Source organism: Oncorhynchus masou, chromosome 32 (assembly GCF_036934945.1).
Source record: "Oncorhynchus masou masou isolate Uvic2021 chromosome 32, UVic_Omas_1.1, whole genome shotgun sequence".
Lineage (NCBI taxonomy): Eukaryota > Metazoa > Chordata > Actinopteri > Salmoniformes > Salmonidae > Oncorhynchus > Oncorhynchus masou.
This window is the reverse complement of record NC_088243.1, coordinates 71,568,949-71,581,391: the sequence shown is the minus strand read 5'-3', so window position 1 is coordinate 71,581,391 and position 12,443 is coordinate 71,568,949. Positions and strand designations below refer to the sequence as shown.

At 44.0% G+C, this 12,443-nt stretch overlaps 1 protein-coding gene across 5 annotated transcripts in view; it reads left to right on the top strand.

The window, feature by feature from the left end:
* Positions 1-12,443, top strand: part of LOC135526552 (protein diaphanous homolog 2-like) — a 728,420-nt gene that overhangs the window by 372,533 nt on the left and 343,444 nt on the right. For all 5 annotated transcript variants that reach the window (XM_064955040.1, XM_064955039.1, XM_064955041.1 and 2 more), the window contains 2 exons: positions 7,977-8,075; positions 12,105-12,199. In XM_064955040.1, the coding sequence (XP_064811112.1) occupies positions 7,977-8,075; positions 12,105-12,199 (194 nt within the window). The remainder of the gene's footprint in view (positions 1-7,976; positions 8,076-12,104; positions 12,200-12,443) is intronic.

The window sequence follows — 12,443 nt, the reverse complement described above, 5'->3', positions numbered from 1 at the left end:
ACGCACAGAGAAGATATTTGTATTTCTGGATACGTCAGAGTGTTTTCTTTCGAACAGTAGCAATTATATGCATAGTCGAGCATCTTTTTGTGACAAAATATCTTGTTTAAAACGGGAACGTTTTTCTTCCAAAAATGAAATAGCGCCACCATAAGTGTAAGAGGTTAACTAACTCGGCTCTCAGAGCGAGGATCATACCTATTCAGTCCGATAGACAGGTATTTAGTACCTACATCTCTTAACATCAACAAATGAGATGCTTCTCTAAGGAGTTGATCGCCCAAATAGCTTCAGATAATGGATTGGGTCTGATGGACGGCTGTTGCAGACACTAATTTCCAGACCACGTCATCAAAAATCCTCCACTGTTTCCAAATGTGGAATGTACATTAAGCACTTATCTTGCTCCCGGACTGTTTGTTATGCTGCCCCCAGATTCAATTTGTGCACTTTTTCATTCTTGACTGGCCTTATCTGATCAATGATGGTTCGCTAGCCTTAAAAAAAGAAGAAGAAAAAGAAACAATTTCAGGATTCCCGAGTGAAAGAAAAGTATTGCCTTTTTGAGAGTGGGAGCACGCTTTTGAGATCATAGATTGAGGGAGGAGTGGAAAGAGAGGGTTTATATCCCAACAGTAAATTGGCTTTGGGGTTGAGAGAGAGACCTCTGTTTAGCCCTAATCAATGGAAGAAATTGGACACAGCTGGAATTCGCTGGTCAAATGGTGTTTTCTAACCTTATGTTCTGCTCTCTATTTTGTGAGTTCTCGTGCTCGTCCATTGACCCTGGTCTTCAGGGTCGGATATCACATGTGTTTTTGGGGGTGACATCGAAGGAGATACAGTGCTTCAAAGGTAACAGCCCCTGGAACATGACTCTGTCATATGTTTGAGATGCACTCTGGGTACCTAACAGGAAATAACTGTTACTCTTCTAAATGACACAGAAAACAAGCCGATTTGACCACATGATCTCTTATTTTGAAAGAATAACATTGTGTCCACACAAACATCATAAAATGTTTTCCTACATGGCTATGTAGTTAGCTATTGTTGTATTCCATTACACGTCTAATAGAGAATGTACGCTTAAAAGCAGATGTCAACTGCTTGACACAGACAATTACCCTGTCTGTTATTACTCTTACACTGCCAAAACACATCCCTGTCTATTCCCTATAACAGCCTTGTTGGCTGGGCTAGATGCAAAATCAAGCAATCGTCCTACACTACATGGCCAAAGGTATGTGGACAACTGCTCGTTGAACATCTAATTCCAAATTAATCAGCATTATAATGGAGTTGGGCCCCCCTTTGCTGCTATAACAGCCTCCACTCTTCTGGGAAGGCTTTCCACTAGATGTTTGAACATTTCTGCTGATTCCATTCATTCACAAGAGCATTAGTGAGGTCGGGACACTGATGTTGGGCAATTAGTCCTGGCTCGCAGCTTTCCAATTCATCCCAAAGGTGTTCGATGGGGTTGAAGTCAGGACTCTGTGCAGGACAGTCAAGTTCTTTCACACTGATCTCAAAATCAATTTCTCTATGGACCTCACTTTGTGCACTGGGGCATTGTCATGCTGAAACGGGAAAGGGCCTTTCCTAAACTGTTGCCAAAAAGTTTGAAGCACATAATCGTCTAGAATGTCATTGTATGCTGCAGCGTTTAGATTTCCCTTCACTGGAACTAAAGGGCCTAACCCGAACCATGAAAAACAGCCCCAGACCATTATTCCTCCTCCACCAAACTTTACAGTTGGCACTATGCATTGGTGCAGATAGTGTTCTCTTGGCATCCACCAAACCCAGATTTGTCCGTCAGACTGCCAAGATGGTGAGGCGTGGTTCATCGCTCCAGAGAACATGTTTCCACTACTCCAGAGTCCAATGGTGGCAAACTTTACACCACTTCAGCCGACCCTTGGCATTGTGCATGGTGATCTTAGGCTTGTGTGTGGCTGCAAGGCCATGGGAACCCATTTCATGAAGCTCCAGACGAACAGTTCTTGTGCTGACATTGCTTGAGGCAGTGGTTCCTCAGCAGTTCTGTTCTGTGAGCTTGTGTGGCCTACCACTTTGCGGCTGAGCCATTGTTGCTCCTAGATGTTTCCACTTCACAATAACAACACTTATAGTTAACCTTAGCAGCTCTAGCAGGGCAGAAATTTGACAAACTGACTTGTTGGAAAGGTGAGCTCTTCAGTAAGGTCATTCTACTTCCAATGTTTGTCTATGAAGATTGCATGGCTGTTGACTCAATTTTATACTCCTGTCAGCAACGTGTGTGGGTGAAATAGCCAAATTCACAAATTTGAAGGCGTGTCCACATACTTTTGTGTCTATATAGTGTATATCCAAAGCCTCCCTTTAGAGAAACCAGCTGCATCCCAAAGAACCAATATCCTTGGAAATAAATCGGTATTTTTCCAATTCCGTTAAAATGTTTGAGTATTGCACATCTAGATGTGTGAGCTGCAGCTGAATCAGGCATCGGCAGAACCCTATGGCTTTGCCTCTCTCAGAATCCATCTCCTTTAGAGGGGCTGGCAGCTCTGGTGGCTCAATCCCCAGCGTGAGTCAGAGAGATGGAGGACGGAACACATGTTTGCAGGCAGATTGCACATTCGGTGGGGAATAAATTGCCTACTGGACAGCCAGACTCCACATTGTCTGGTCCACTCTACGTCAGACTGCCCTTAAATACATCTGTACAGGACCTGTCATCAATGCTTTCTTCAGTTTCTACTTTAGAAAAGGCCTCCCATCGCTCGGTGTTGTCGTCTGGTGGTTTGTTGTCTAGTGGTGGCTGCGCTTCGTCGGACCAGTCTCAGTCTCTGTCTCCGGAAGTTAACATATGGTAGTGTTTAGCTTTCTAATGCCCCGGGCCCTTCTGGCTGGTCTTTAGGGAGATATCTCATGGAAGACTACCAGCAAAATGATTGCGGCCCAGTCAACACAGCGAACGGCCAAGTGTGGAAGAACTCTGGTTATCAGGATCTCTCCAGAGCTAACCACCGTCCAAAACTCACATACAAGGCTCACACAGACGCCAAACCATCTTAAACTGTCCAAATCAGTTTATATTGCTTGTGTAGTTTATCTATTTTTTTTTCAATAAAATCCTTAATTCCATGGTGGGCTCCTTTGGCCTTAATAAGCTGTTATACTCCCCTTCCTCTGGTAATGAAGTGTAACTATTGTCCTGGGCTGGGCCTAACATGCATATGATTATCTTGGCAACGAAATAACTTCAGTGTTATTGTTTAACGGTCATTTGGAAACGTCTTTCTCTTTTTTGGTACCAGTCTCCTATGTGTTTCCCTCCCTTGATATGCCGTTCCAACAAAGCATTGGGAAAATCTCTCTGGTTATATTACACTGACACATTCTTGTAGTCTGACTGACATGGTCAAGATGAATCAGAAACCTCCTTTTGCCAAGTGCTCCATCTGGCCTTGCTTTAAACAATGCACGGTTTTTGCTGTGAATATTAACCGACATGCTGCTCTACAGAAGTCATTCATATTTTAGTGTTATTTGTGTCCTACATGTACTAGCATGTCTTACTCAAATGTAACTTATCTGTGTGTGATCGGAGTTGTCAATAAAAACTTAACGAGCCATCACTATTGGTTGTTTCAGTGAAAGGCTTTTCGCTATGCGAGGCCCAGCTGCTGTCTAGCTCAGTTTACCACGTGCCCTGAGGAACACAACATGCTCCCACCCTGCTCATTCCTGTCCAAATGGACCTACCTCCTGATCTCATCGATAGCTCTCGCATAGACGCTAAGTGCTACTTTTGGTTCGCCAATGAAAACAATTACCACAGCCTCTCGCTGTTAATTTGTGATTAAGATTGCATTATTGCCATGTGTCGGGCCTGACAGCCTGTCATAGGAATGATACATCCTGACGAGAAATGGGCCCCATGCTTTCATTGTGCCCGACAGCTCCAGCAAACCTGCTGGCTGCCAATTTCACCCCCTTCCTCTACCCACCACAAACTGCTCTCTCATAAATGGATTCATGGAAGATTGTATTAACAAATAAAGGGCTCGAAGAGAGGGATGGCGCTTGTTGTTGGAGTCTTACATCTTAGCCACTGGGCAGTCAGTAAAACACGTTTGGTGCTGGCAAGTGGTTTTATCAACTGTCAAGCCATAGCCTCAAGGGGAGGTTGAGCGGTTAAGGTTTTACTTGGCAATAGCATAACTCTATTTATTTGCAAACTTTTGGTTAGGATGGAAACGAGGCTGATGACTAGTATAAGTGCTTTTTGGTCTGTTTTCCCGTTGCTTTGAAATGGCCACATGTAGTTATCCTGTCCACACTGGACACTGAATAAACTGGCAGGCGGTATGTGATTTCCCCTTCCAGGCCCCATCAGTCCACACATGGAGATATGAGGAAACATGCGGCGTGTGGCAGAATTGAATCAGTGAGCATGTATACTAGCAGATAGCAGCTAGATCAGGGATGGGCAACTGGTAGCCCCCACCCATTTTGTTGGCCCCACGGACCAATACAATAAAAAAGTTTTGCACAAGGTCCTTTTTTTTCTGGATCTTTGTAGAATTTCGATCCATTTTGAGTCGCACAAAATCGTGTGTTCTCTACGACGACATTTAATCCACAGAAAGAAGGGGACACCTAGTTATTTTCTAGTAATCTCTCCTTCAGTAGTAGTAGTCTTCTTCTACGACTATGACTACTTCTTCTGTGTACTTTATATGTCAGTTGGCAACCAATTTTCAGGTGCATTATCACCAACAACTGGACTGGAGTGTTGACCTCAGTTCATCTTTCAATCACCCATGTGGGTATATGCTCCTAAAAAGCAATGAGGAGACGGGAGAGGCGTGACTTGCAGCACGCTAAGCGTAAAAAATAGAACTAAGTTACATTTTAGCAGACACTTGTTGATGTATGGATGTGGGTACCCAGATCCATAAGCCACTGCGGCCCCTCATGAGTTTCCCCACCCCCATCAAAGTTGCATATCTTTGAGCTAGATATAAGCTATCACCATCCCTCTCTCTAACCTATTCTGCTGCTGCTGCTTCTAACCCGAGTCCAGCAGGACAGGAAACGCACAATGGTGAAACACCTCTTGATGTACCCTTGAGCAAGGCACTTAATAATTCCATAATTTCTCCTGTAAATCGCTCTGGATATGAGTGTTTGCTAAATGTAAATTTTTTTTTTGAATGTGTCTGTTTTAGAGGATGAGGACTGTTTTAGAGGGTGAGGACAGCTGAGGGTGAGGACAGCTGAGGGTGAGGACAGCTGAGGCGCTGGCGAATGTTTCAACAGCGTCCCACAGAGAGTGTGAGGTACCCATGTGGAAGATCCAGCTCGCACAAGGTGTAGGGGGGGGGGTCCATGGCCCCGATATGGCCCCGATATGGCCCGTCGTTGTCCCACTTACTGCCTGCAAAAAAACATAGACCTCCCTGTGGGGAGATCAGTGATTCCTGATGTTCTATTTTATCTGGGCCTCTAGTTACTTTGTCTGAAGCTTGGTCTCCGTGAGAAGCTCTTGGCCCATGAACAAGGCTCATCCAACCGTCTCACTGCACTTGACCCGGGGACTTATGGGTCCGTGATGTCATCGCCAGGGGACTTGTCATGGAGCACTTCACCTAATCTGAGCGTTTTGAATAATAGGCTGTATCCAAATGATGCAGAGAGAAAAGTGGATACAGAAAATAATTCACCATGAAATGCAATGAAACAAGATCTTTTCACAGCCCTGTAAAATTAAAGGCCTCATAAATGTCATCTCCTCAGATTACAGTTTCACAATATATATCCTTTTTTTCACATGGAAGTCTGAATTGGATAAAACAGTTGTTTACAGTTTTCTACAACCATGTACCAGTTATTAATTTCTTAAACCGCCAATCATACATTCTTTCAGCCCAGAGGTTCATTGAACACATATTGGTTGGTCCTTATTGAACACATACTGTATGTAGGTTTTCAAAACATTGTTTCACTCCTATGCATCTATCCACAAGACGTTTTAGAATTGAGGCTTGCTGTCATTATGAAGTATAGACACAAAATGACAGCCTCTGCCTGACGACAGCAGCCCGCTGCTTCAAATAGCATACCTTCTCTATTTTAACACCAATAAACCCATCTATTTTAAAATACATTCAGTAAATGTCAACCTAGCAAGCCAGGTAACTAAAAGCTAGCTGGCTAACCAGTTCAAATAATGAGTATAGCTGACAAGTTCTTAACTTTTGCTACTTTTGATGAATTATAACCCCCAAAAACATAATAATTTACAAGGTAATGGCGAGCTTTCAGAAACTACATTTCTGCCACAGTGTGATTAAATAAAAGTAGCACTATGTCAAAATCCACACTTAAAAATTCAGAATAAAACTGAGGTCTGACTCTATACTAGCTTTGAGGGGTTAAATCATATTATTGAATCACCCTCCCTATTCCAGCAGCACAGTGTAAAGTATAAACAATATATTCCCTGAAGTGTTGTGTTGACAAACTGCCTGGTAGTGAGGCTGAGGCTGGTTGTGTTGGGTGCCTCAAGCAACATCTTCCCCTCACTACCAGCTCAGGAGATGCTGTTGCCTCTTGTTTCTTCAAATATGCAGATACTTTCTGGGGATCTGGTTGTTTGTTCTGGGTATTTCCTGGGAGACTCACACCTTGGGCTTAAATAAATAGAGGAGTTGTGATGATTAGCGGCGAGGTGTGCTGCCACTCCCATAAGCCATCTTGAGTGGATGGGGTGGGGGTGACCAAGGAGTTTTCCTCTCTCCTTCTGCCGCCTCCACCTGAGTATACTGTACATTCCTTCCTTCCTCCCTTCCTTATCTCTCTGTCTCCCTCCCTCCTTTCCATTTTAAAGACAGTATGCTCACTCCCTAGGGGTGGCTCCCAGACAAAGGGGCCCTGCTAGTTTGCATGCATACGTACCTGTACGTGTGTATGTAAATAAGAATTATTATTATTTAATTATTATGTTTGTAGAGGTAAACTTAATAGGAACGATTGGCTGACACATAGTGTCACCTATACCGTGCGGAATCTCCCTGACACACTGTCATTAAGATTGGGGCCGGTCTCCTGAGTCGTAGGCTGCTTGTGTGCTGCCTGCCTGTCTGTGTGCTGCCTGCCTGTCTGTGTGCTGCCTGCCTGTCTGTGTGCTGCCTGCCTGTCTGTGTGCTGCCTGCCTGTCTGTGTGCTGCCTGCCTGTTGTGCTGCCTGCCTGCCTGTGTGATGCCTGCCTGCCTGTGTGATGCCTGCCTGCCTGTGTGGCGTGTGCCTGCCTGTGTGCTCAGTGGAGTAGCAGTGTGTGGTTCTCTCCAGGATTACGCTGGGAACACAATTATCTCCCTGGCTTTGGGAGGCTGACAGAACGAGCCTTGGGGAAGGGGAGCTGTGTTTGTCAACTATCTTACAACACGCACACACACACACACACACACACACACACACACACACACACACACACACACACACACACACAAGCTGCTGCTGCAGGCTCGCTCCAGCAGACCAGGGCTTACATTAGTATTATACATGAATGTGTGAGAAACTAATATGGAGGGCCTAGCTGCTGGCGTCTAAATGGTGTAGATGTTACCTGGCAGGGTCTTTTCAGAGTGTAAAGCTTGGTTTCCATTGGCTTTAGAGCCCAGTTTGATGAGTGTGTTCCTGTGTTGGATTCAAAACTCTCATCACTCATATACTCCTTTTAAACATCACTTTGTCTTTGTTTCTCCATATGTGTAAGGCTCCCAATGTGTATTGTCACCTAGTGTGCTCATAATGTGAATGTACATTTTCTAAATACACCAGAATAATATATATTATGAAAATAACAAACTTAAGCAAACATTTAATCATTTCTTATGGGTCAAGGCAATTGCTACACTTTCCATACACCAGTTATGTTCCTCAGAATTGAATATGCATCCCTTCTGTTCCTTCTACAGTGAAAAATGAGGTGGATGAGACAGACGCCAGGGTGACACAATTCAAGAAAAAGGCGAAGGAGCTGCGAATCTTGGACGCAAAGACGGCACAGAATTTGTGTAAGTACTCATTGCCCCTTTACCAAGCTTGTCCATCTGAGAAGAATGTCACTATGTCCCAGGAATGGTATAATTGAATTGTGAAAACTGGTTTTTAAAATGTAATTTGAGGCTATATGCTACCAGAATTTGGGCTCAATTAGGCACAGTATGTTTTACAAATGCATGTTACATTCAGCGTGCATGTGCCATATTACTCTGCATATAGGGCAGTTGCACTGTAGGACAGTCAACACCTACTAGCATTTTTTGCATTCAGGGCACAATGTGTTTTATCAGTCCCTCCAGGATGGAGCAATTTTGTGATTGCAGAATTCCCTGCATATTATGGGAAGGATTGACCCTTCACTGCACTGTTATCACATAAAACTGTTCCATCTCCACATTACAAAAAGTGTGCAATTTCAACCAATCACTGCAATTTAACCACATACAATTGTTCAATCAAGTCACACGTTAACAACCTTTTTTTGGTCAGAATTGCCGCAGCAAAATCAAGCATTTTTGCCCGTAGAGATCACAAAAAAATGCAGTGAAATCCTGGAGGGACTGTTTTCTAAACACGTATTACATTCAGAGTATGTGTCATATAACTCATCTAGCACATGGGGCTGTTGTACTGTAGGACGGTCAAGCTGTTTTGTTCGGCACTTATGATGACTAATGTTCTTTAGGCTATTTTACATACCCTACCAACAGGAATATTGTTTTACCTGAGCTGTGGGTAAGTGCTTTCTTGGCAATGTGCTGGGGGTCATCACTGCTACAGATGGATGAAGTCCCAGCCCCCTCTGATACCATTTGTAAAATCAACACAGAACAGGATCAAGAGACAACGCCGGGCGTTTGTTTTGTGATTATCCCTAGCAGCAGGTGTGGACCATATGCTGTGAGCAACACCATCACTGTTTCTCTCTCCACCTCTGACCTCTAACCTGCTAGACTTCTTCCTGCATCCGACGACGAAGAAGGCTTGCCTGGAATTCAAACGGAATATCTCTTTGTTTTTCTATTGTTTGACCTAACTAACTTATCAGTGTACTGGAGCAATATTCAGTTTGGATTCCAGTTCTTCTTTCTCATAGTAGCATAGCTAGAATTTTGCCGGTTATCAGTTATCGATGGATGGCTTATGCCTTACCAAGGAGAACCCTCTGTCACATTGACAGCTCCCAGTCCCCCCCCGGCAATATGCATGCGTTCGATGCTAAAATAGCAGGTCACATAAACACCACCTCTTCCCTTCCCTCTATCCCTGTTTGTGGTTCTACTGGATCTGAAAACAAAGTATGTTAACAAGGAGGGAATATACTTTAAATCTCCAGGCTGCTGTTGAGGGGGTGGTGGCACAAGTAGGGGCGAAACTCATATGTCAAAACAGGGTGAGATAAAATCCCATATATAGCAACAAATAGCAACTACACCGCCCCTCCATCTCCATCTACTCTCTGACTCTGATTCCAGTCATGTTGACAGTGCGGTATCAAGTATTGCTTCATATCATCACTGTTCTCTTGTGATTGACATATTGATGATTACATCGGGGAAATAATAGACGGTTGGTGTTGGGGTGGGGAGCCTTGCTGGAGTGGGTGTAAGGTGTGTGTGTGTGACAGTGGAATGGAAACCATGACTACTCTAGAGTGGCTGACTGACTCACCTGCATACTTACACACTAACATGCCTACTCATCCCCTCAGGAATATGCCTCTGCTTCATGTACTCAACTAATAGTGGTGGTGTGATGCCTCTTTGCTAGCTGGACATTGACTGGACACGGATGTATTGAATGGAAGTTGGGAAATGACTGTGATGGGAAATGATACTCAAGCCCATTAGGTCCTGTGAGAAGTCTCTGACTAACACTAATCACCTCCATCTACCTCCAGGTTTTTCAGCATCCTCCCAGACTAACACTAACCACCTCCATCTACCTCCAGGTTTTTCAGCATCCTCCCAGACTAACACGAACCACCTCCATCTACCTCCAGGTTTTTCAGCATCCTCCCAGACTAACACTAACCACCTCCATCTACCTCCAGGTTTTTCAGCATCCTCCCAGACTAACACTAACCACCTCCATCTACCTCCAGGTTTCTCATCATCCTCCCAGACTAACACTAACCACCTCCATCTACCTCCAGGTTTCTCATCATCCTCCCAGACTAACACGAACCACCTCCATCTACCTCCAGGTTTCTCATCATCCTCCCAGACTAACACTAACCACCTCCATCTACCTCCAGGTTTCTCATCATCCTCCCAGACTAACACTAACCACCTCCATCTACCTCCAGGTTTCTCATCATCCTCCCAGACTAACACTAACCACCTCCATCTACCTCCAGGTTTCTCATCATCCTCCCAGACTAACACTAACCACCTCCATCTACCTCCAGGTTTTTCAGCATCCTCCCAGACTAACACTAACCACCTCCATCTACCTCCAGGTTTCTCAACACCCTCCCTGTCATAACATAATGGTCTCCTCAGTCCTCAATGACATTTTCAAGATTTGTGCTGTAAAAAATCCTATGTATTTCTAAATGTAACTTGGTGATGGGTGTGGAGCAGTGGGGAACAGTCCAGCTGTAACAATAGATGGGAGTGGGGGTTCTTACTCAAAGTCATTCCATCTGTGCTGATATTGCCTATATAGTGCACTACCTTTGACCAAGGCCCATAGGAATCAAAAGTAGTGCACTACCTAGATAATAGGGAGAATAGTATACCATTTGGGATACACACATGGATTGAGGTGTGATGAGCGCTGGACGGGAAGTGGGGTCAGGCATGCTGGAAATGGAGTCACCCCTCACCCATACTGTGCATAGTGATCTATCAGCATTAAATACACATGAAACAACTGACATATTTTTTGATGTTATTTTCAACGGTTGTCCACAAGGAATTCTACCACCCGTTTTGGCATGAGCCAAGTTCATTTCCCTCTATTGAGTCTGTGCTTTAACGTTATAGACGCCGAAAGAGAAGAAGAATGATCAGACTGCACTATTGTTTTTTCAGTGGTTCTTTATTTTCCCTCCCTCCACTCTTCATACACATCTGATCTCTTTGCCAAGCTTTATATAATGTATTCAGCATTGTTCAGAGCCCTTCAAGGTTTTTGCGGTGGTTGATAGATATATTATGAAATAAAATGTCTCCGTGAGACTGGAACTGGAAATAAATGAGTATATGCATCTGCCATTTAGAAATTGTTGAAAGGCAAGTCAGATAGCTGATGATGCAACAGATGAGCTGAAACTTTCTCTTCCACCAATTAAAATGTAACACCATCGAAAAATTAAAAAATACTCCCATGCAAGTTGTTCAACTTCCCACAGTTGAAAATACAAAATATAATTTGAGAACCTGCTAAATGGATTTTTTTGAATCTGATGTGAACACACAGAGGAAGTGGACTGGCATGGAGTGGGCATGCTATAGCAGCTGTGAAGACACTCATTACCAGACCTCCACTGGTGACTCCCACCATACCAACCATCAGGTCCAAATTCCCCCTGAGGGCCTCCTCCAGGCCCACCCTGGAGACTGGGGCTCCTGCTGAGAATGCCTGCCTAGGATTCAGTCTCCTCACATTCCATGTAACTCTCAGAGCTGCTGTTCTCGCTGGGAACCTTGCTAAGATGTAGCGGGGCTAGTGAGATTCTTGACCATCACTCACCCACAATTTACAAGGACATTACTTATTTGAGTTTCTGTCCTTGTGTTATGTTGAATCTGCAATTTAACCAAAGGTTAGGGGATTGCCATATCAAGTCATTATCTGGTAAACGGTGCCCAAAATTGGTGTTATTTCAACTGACTTCTATTGTCACTGGGAAATGTGGATGTTTTTGTCAGACGGACACAAACAATCCCATTGAAGGGCTGAAAGTGTATTACTTTTCCCAGTGTCAGGTTTGATCTGGGCTCGTGAAAGGTGAAAGCTCTCTTTTGAACCTGCCGGTCTAATAAAAAAGAGGGAGGAAAATGACTCCCCTCTTCCCATTTCTATCACAACAGCAATTTTCCTGGGCTCATTCCGGCTGCCTTATGAAGAGATCCGGGACATTGTGCTGGAGGTGGACGAGGGGAGGCTGAGCGAATCACTGATCCAGGTGAGTCCAACCTTCCATCTGACCCCTGTGTGTGTATTTGTGTGCGTGCTGAGTGAAATTGTTATATTGACTGACGTCAGTTCAACTATTTTAATTCCATTTAGTTTTTAAAAATTCTGTGTGCTTGGTGTGCAGTTTCTGTAGAGATAAATCAGATCAAGCCTGAACTGTGCAATGTAGTACAGAGTTATAGTTTCCAACTATATAGTTTAGTGCAGAAAACATGGTCAATAACTACAATGAC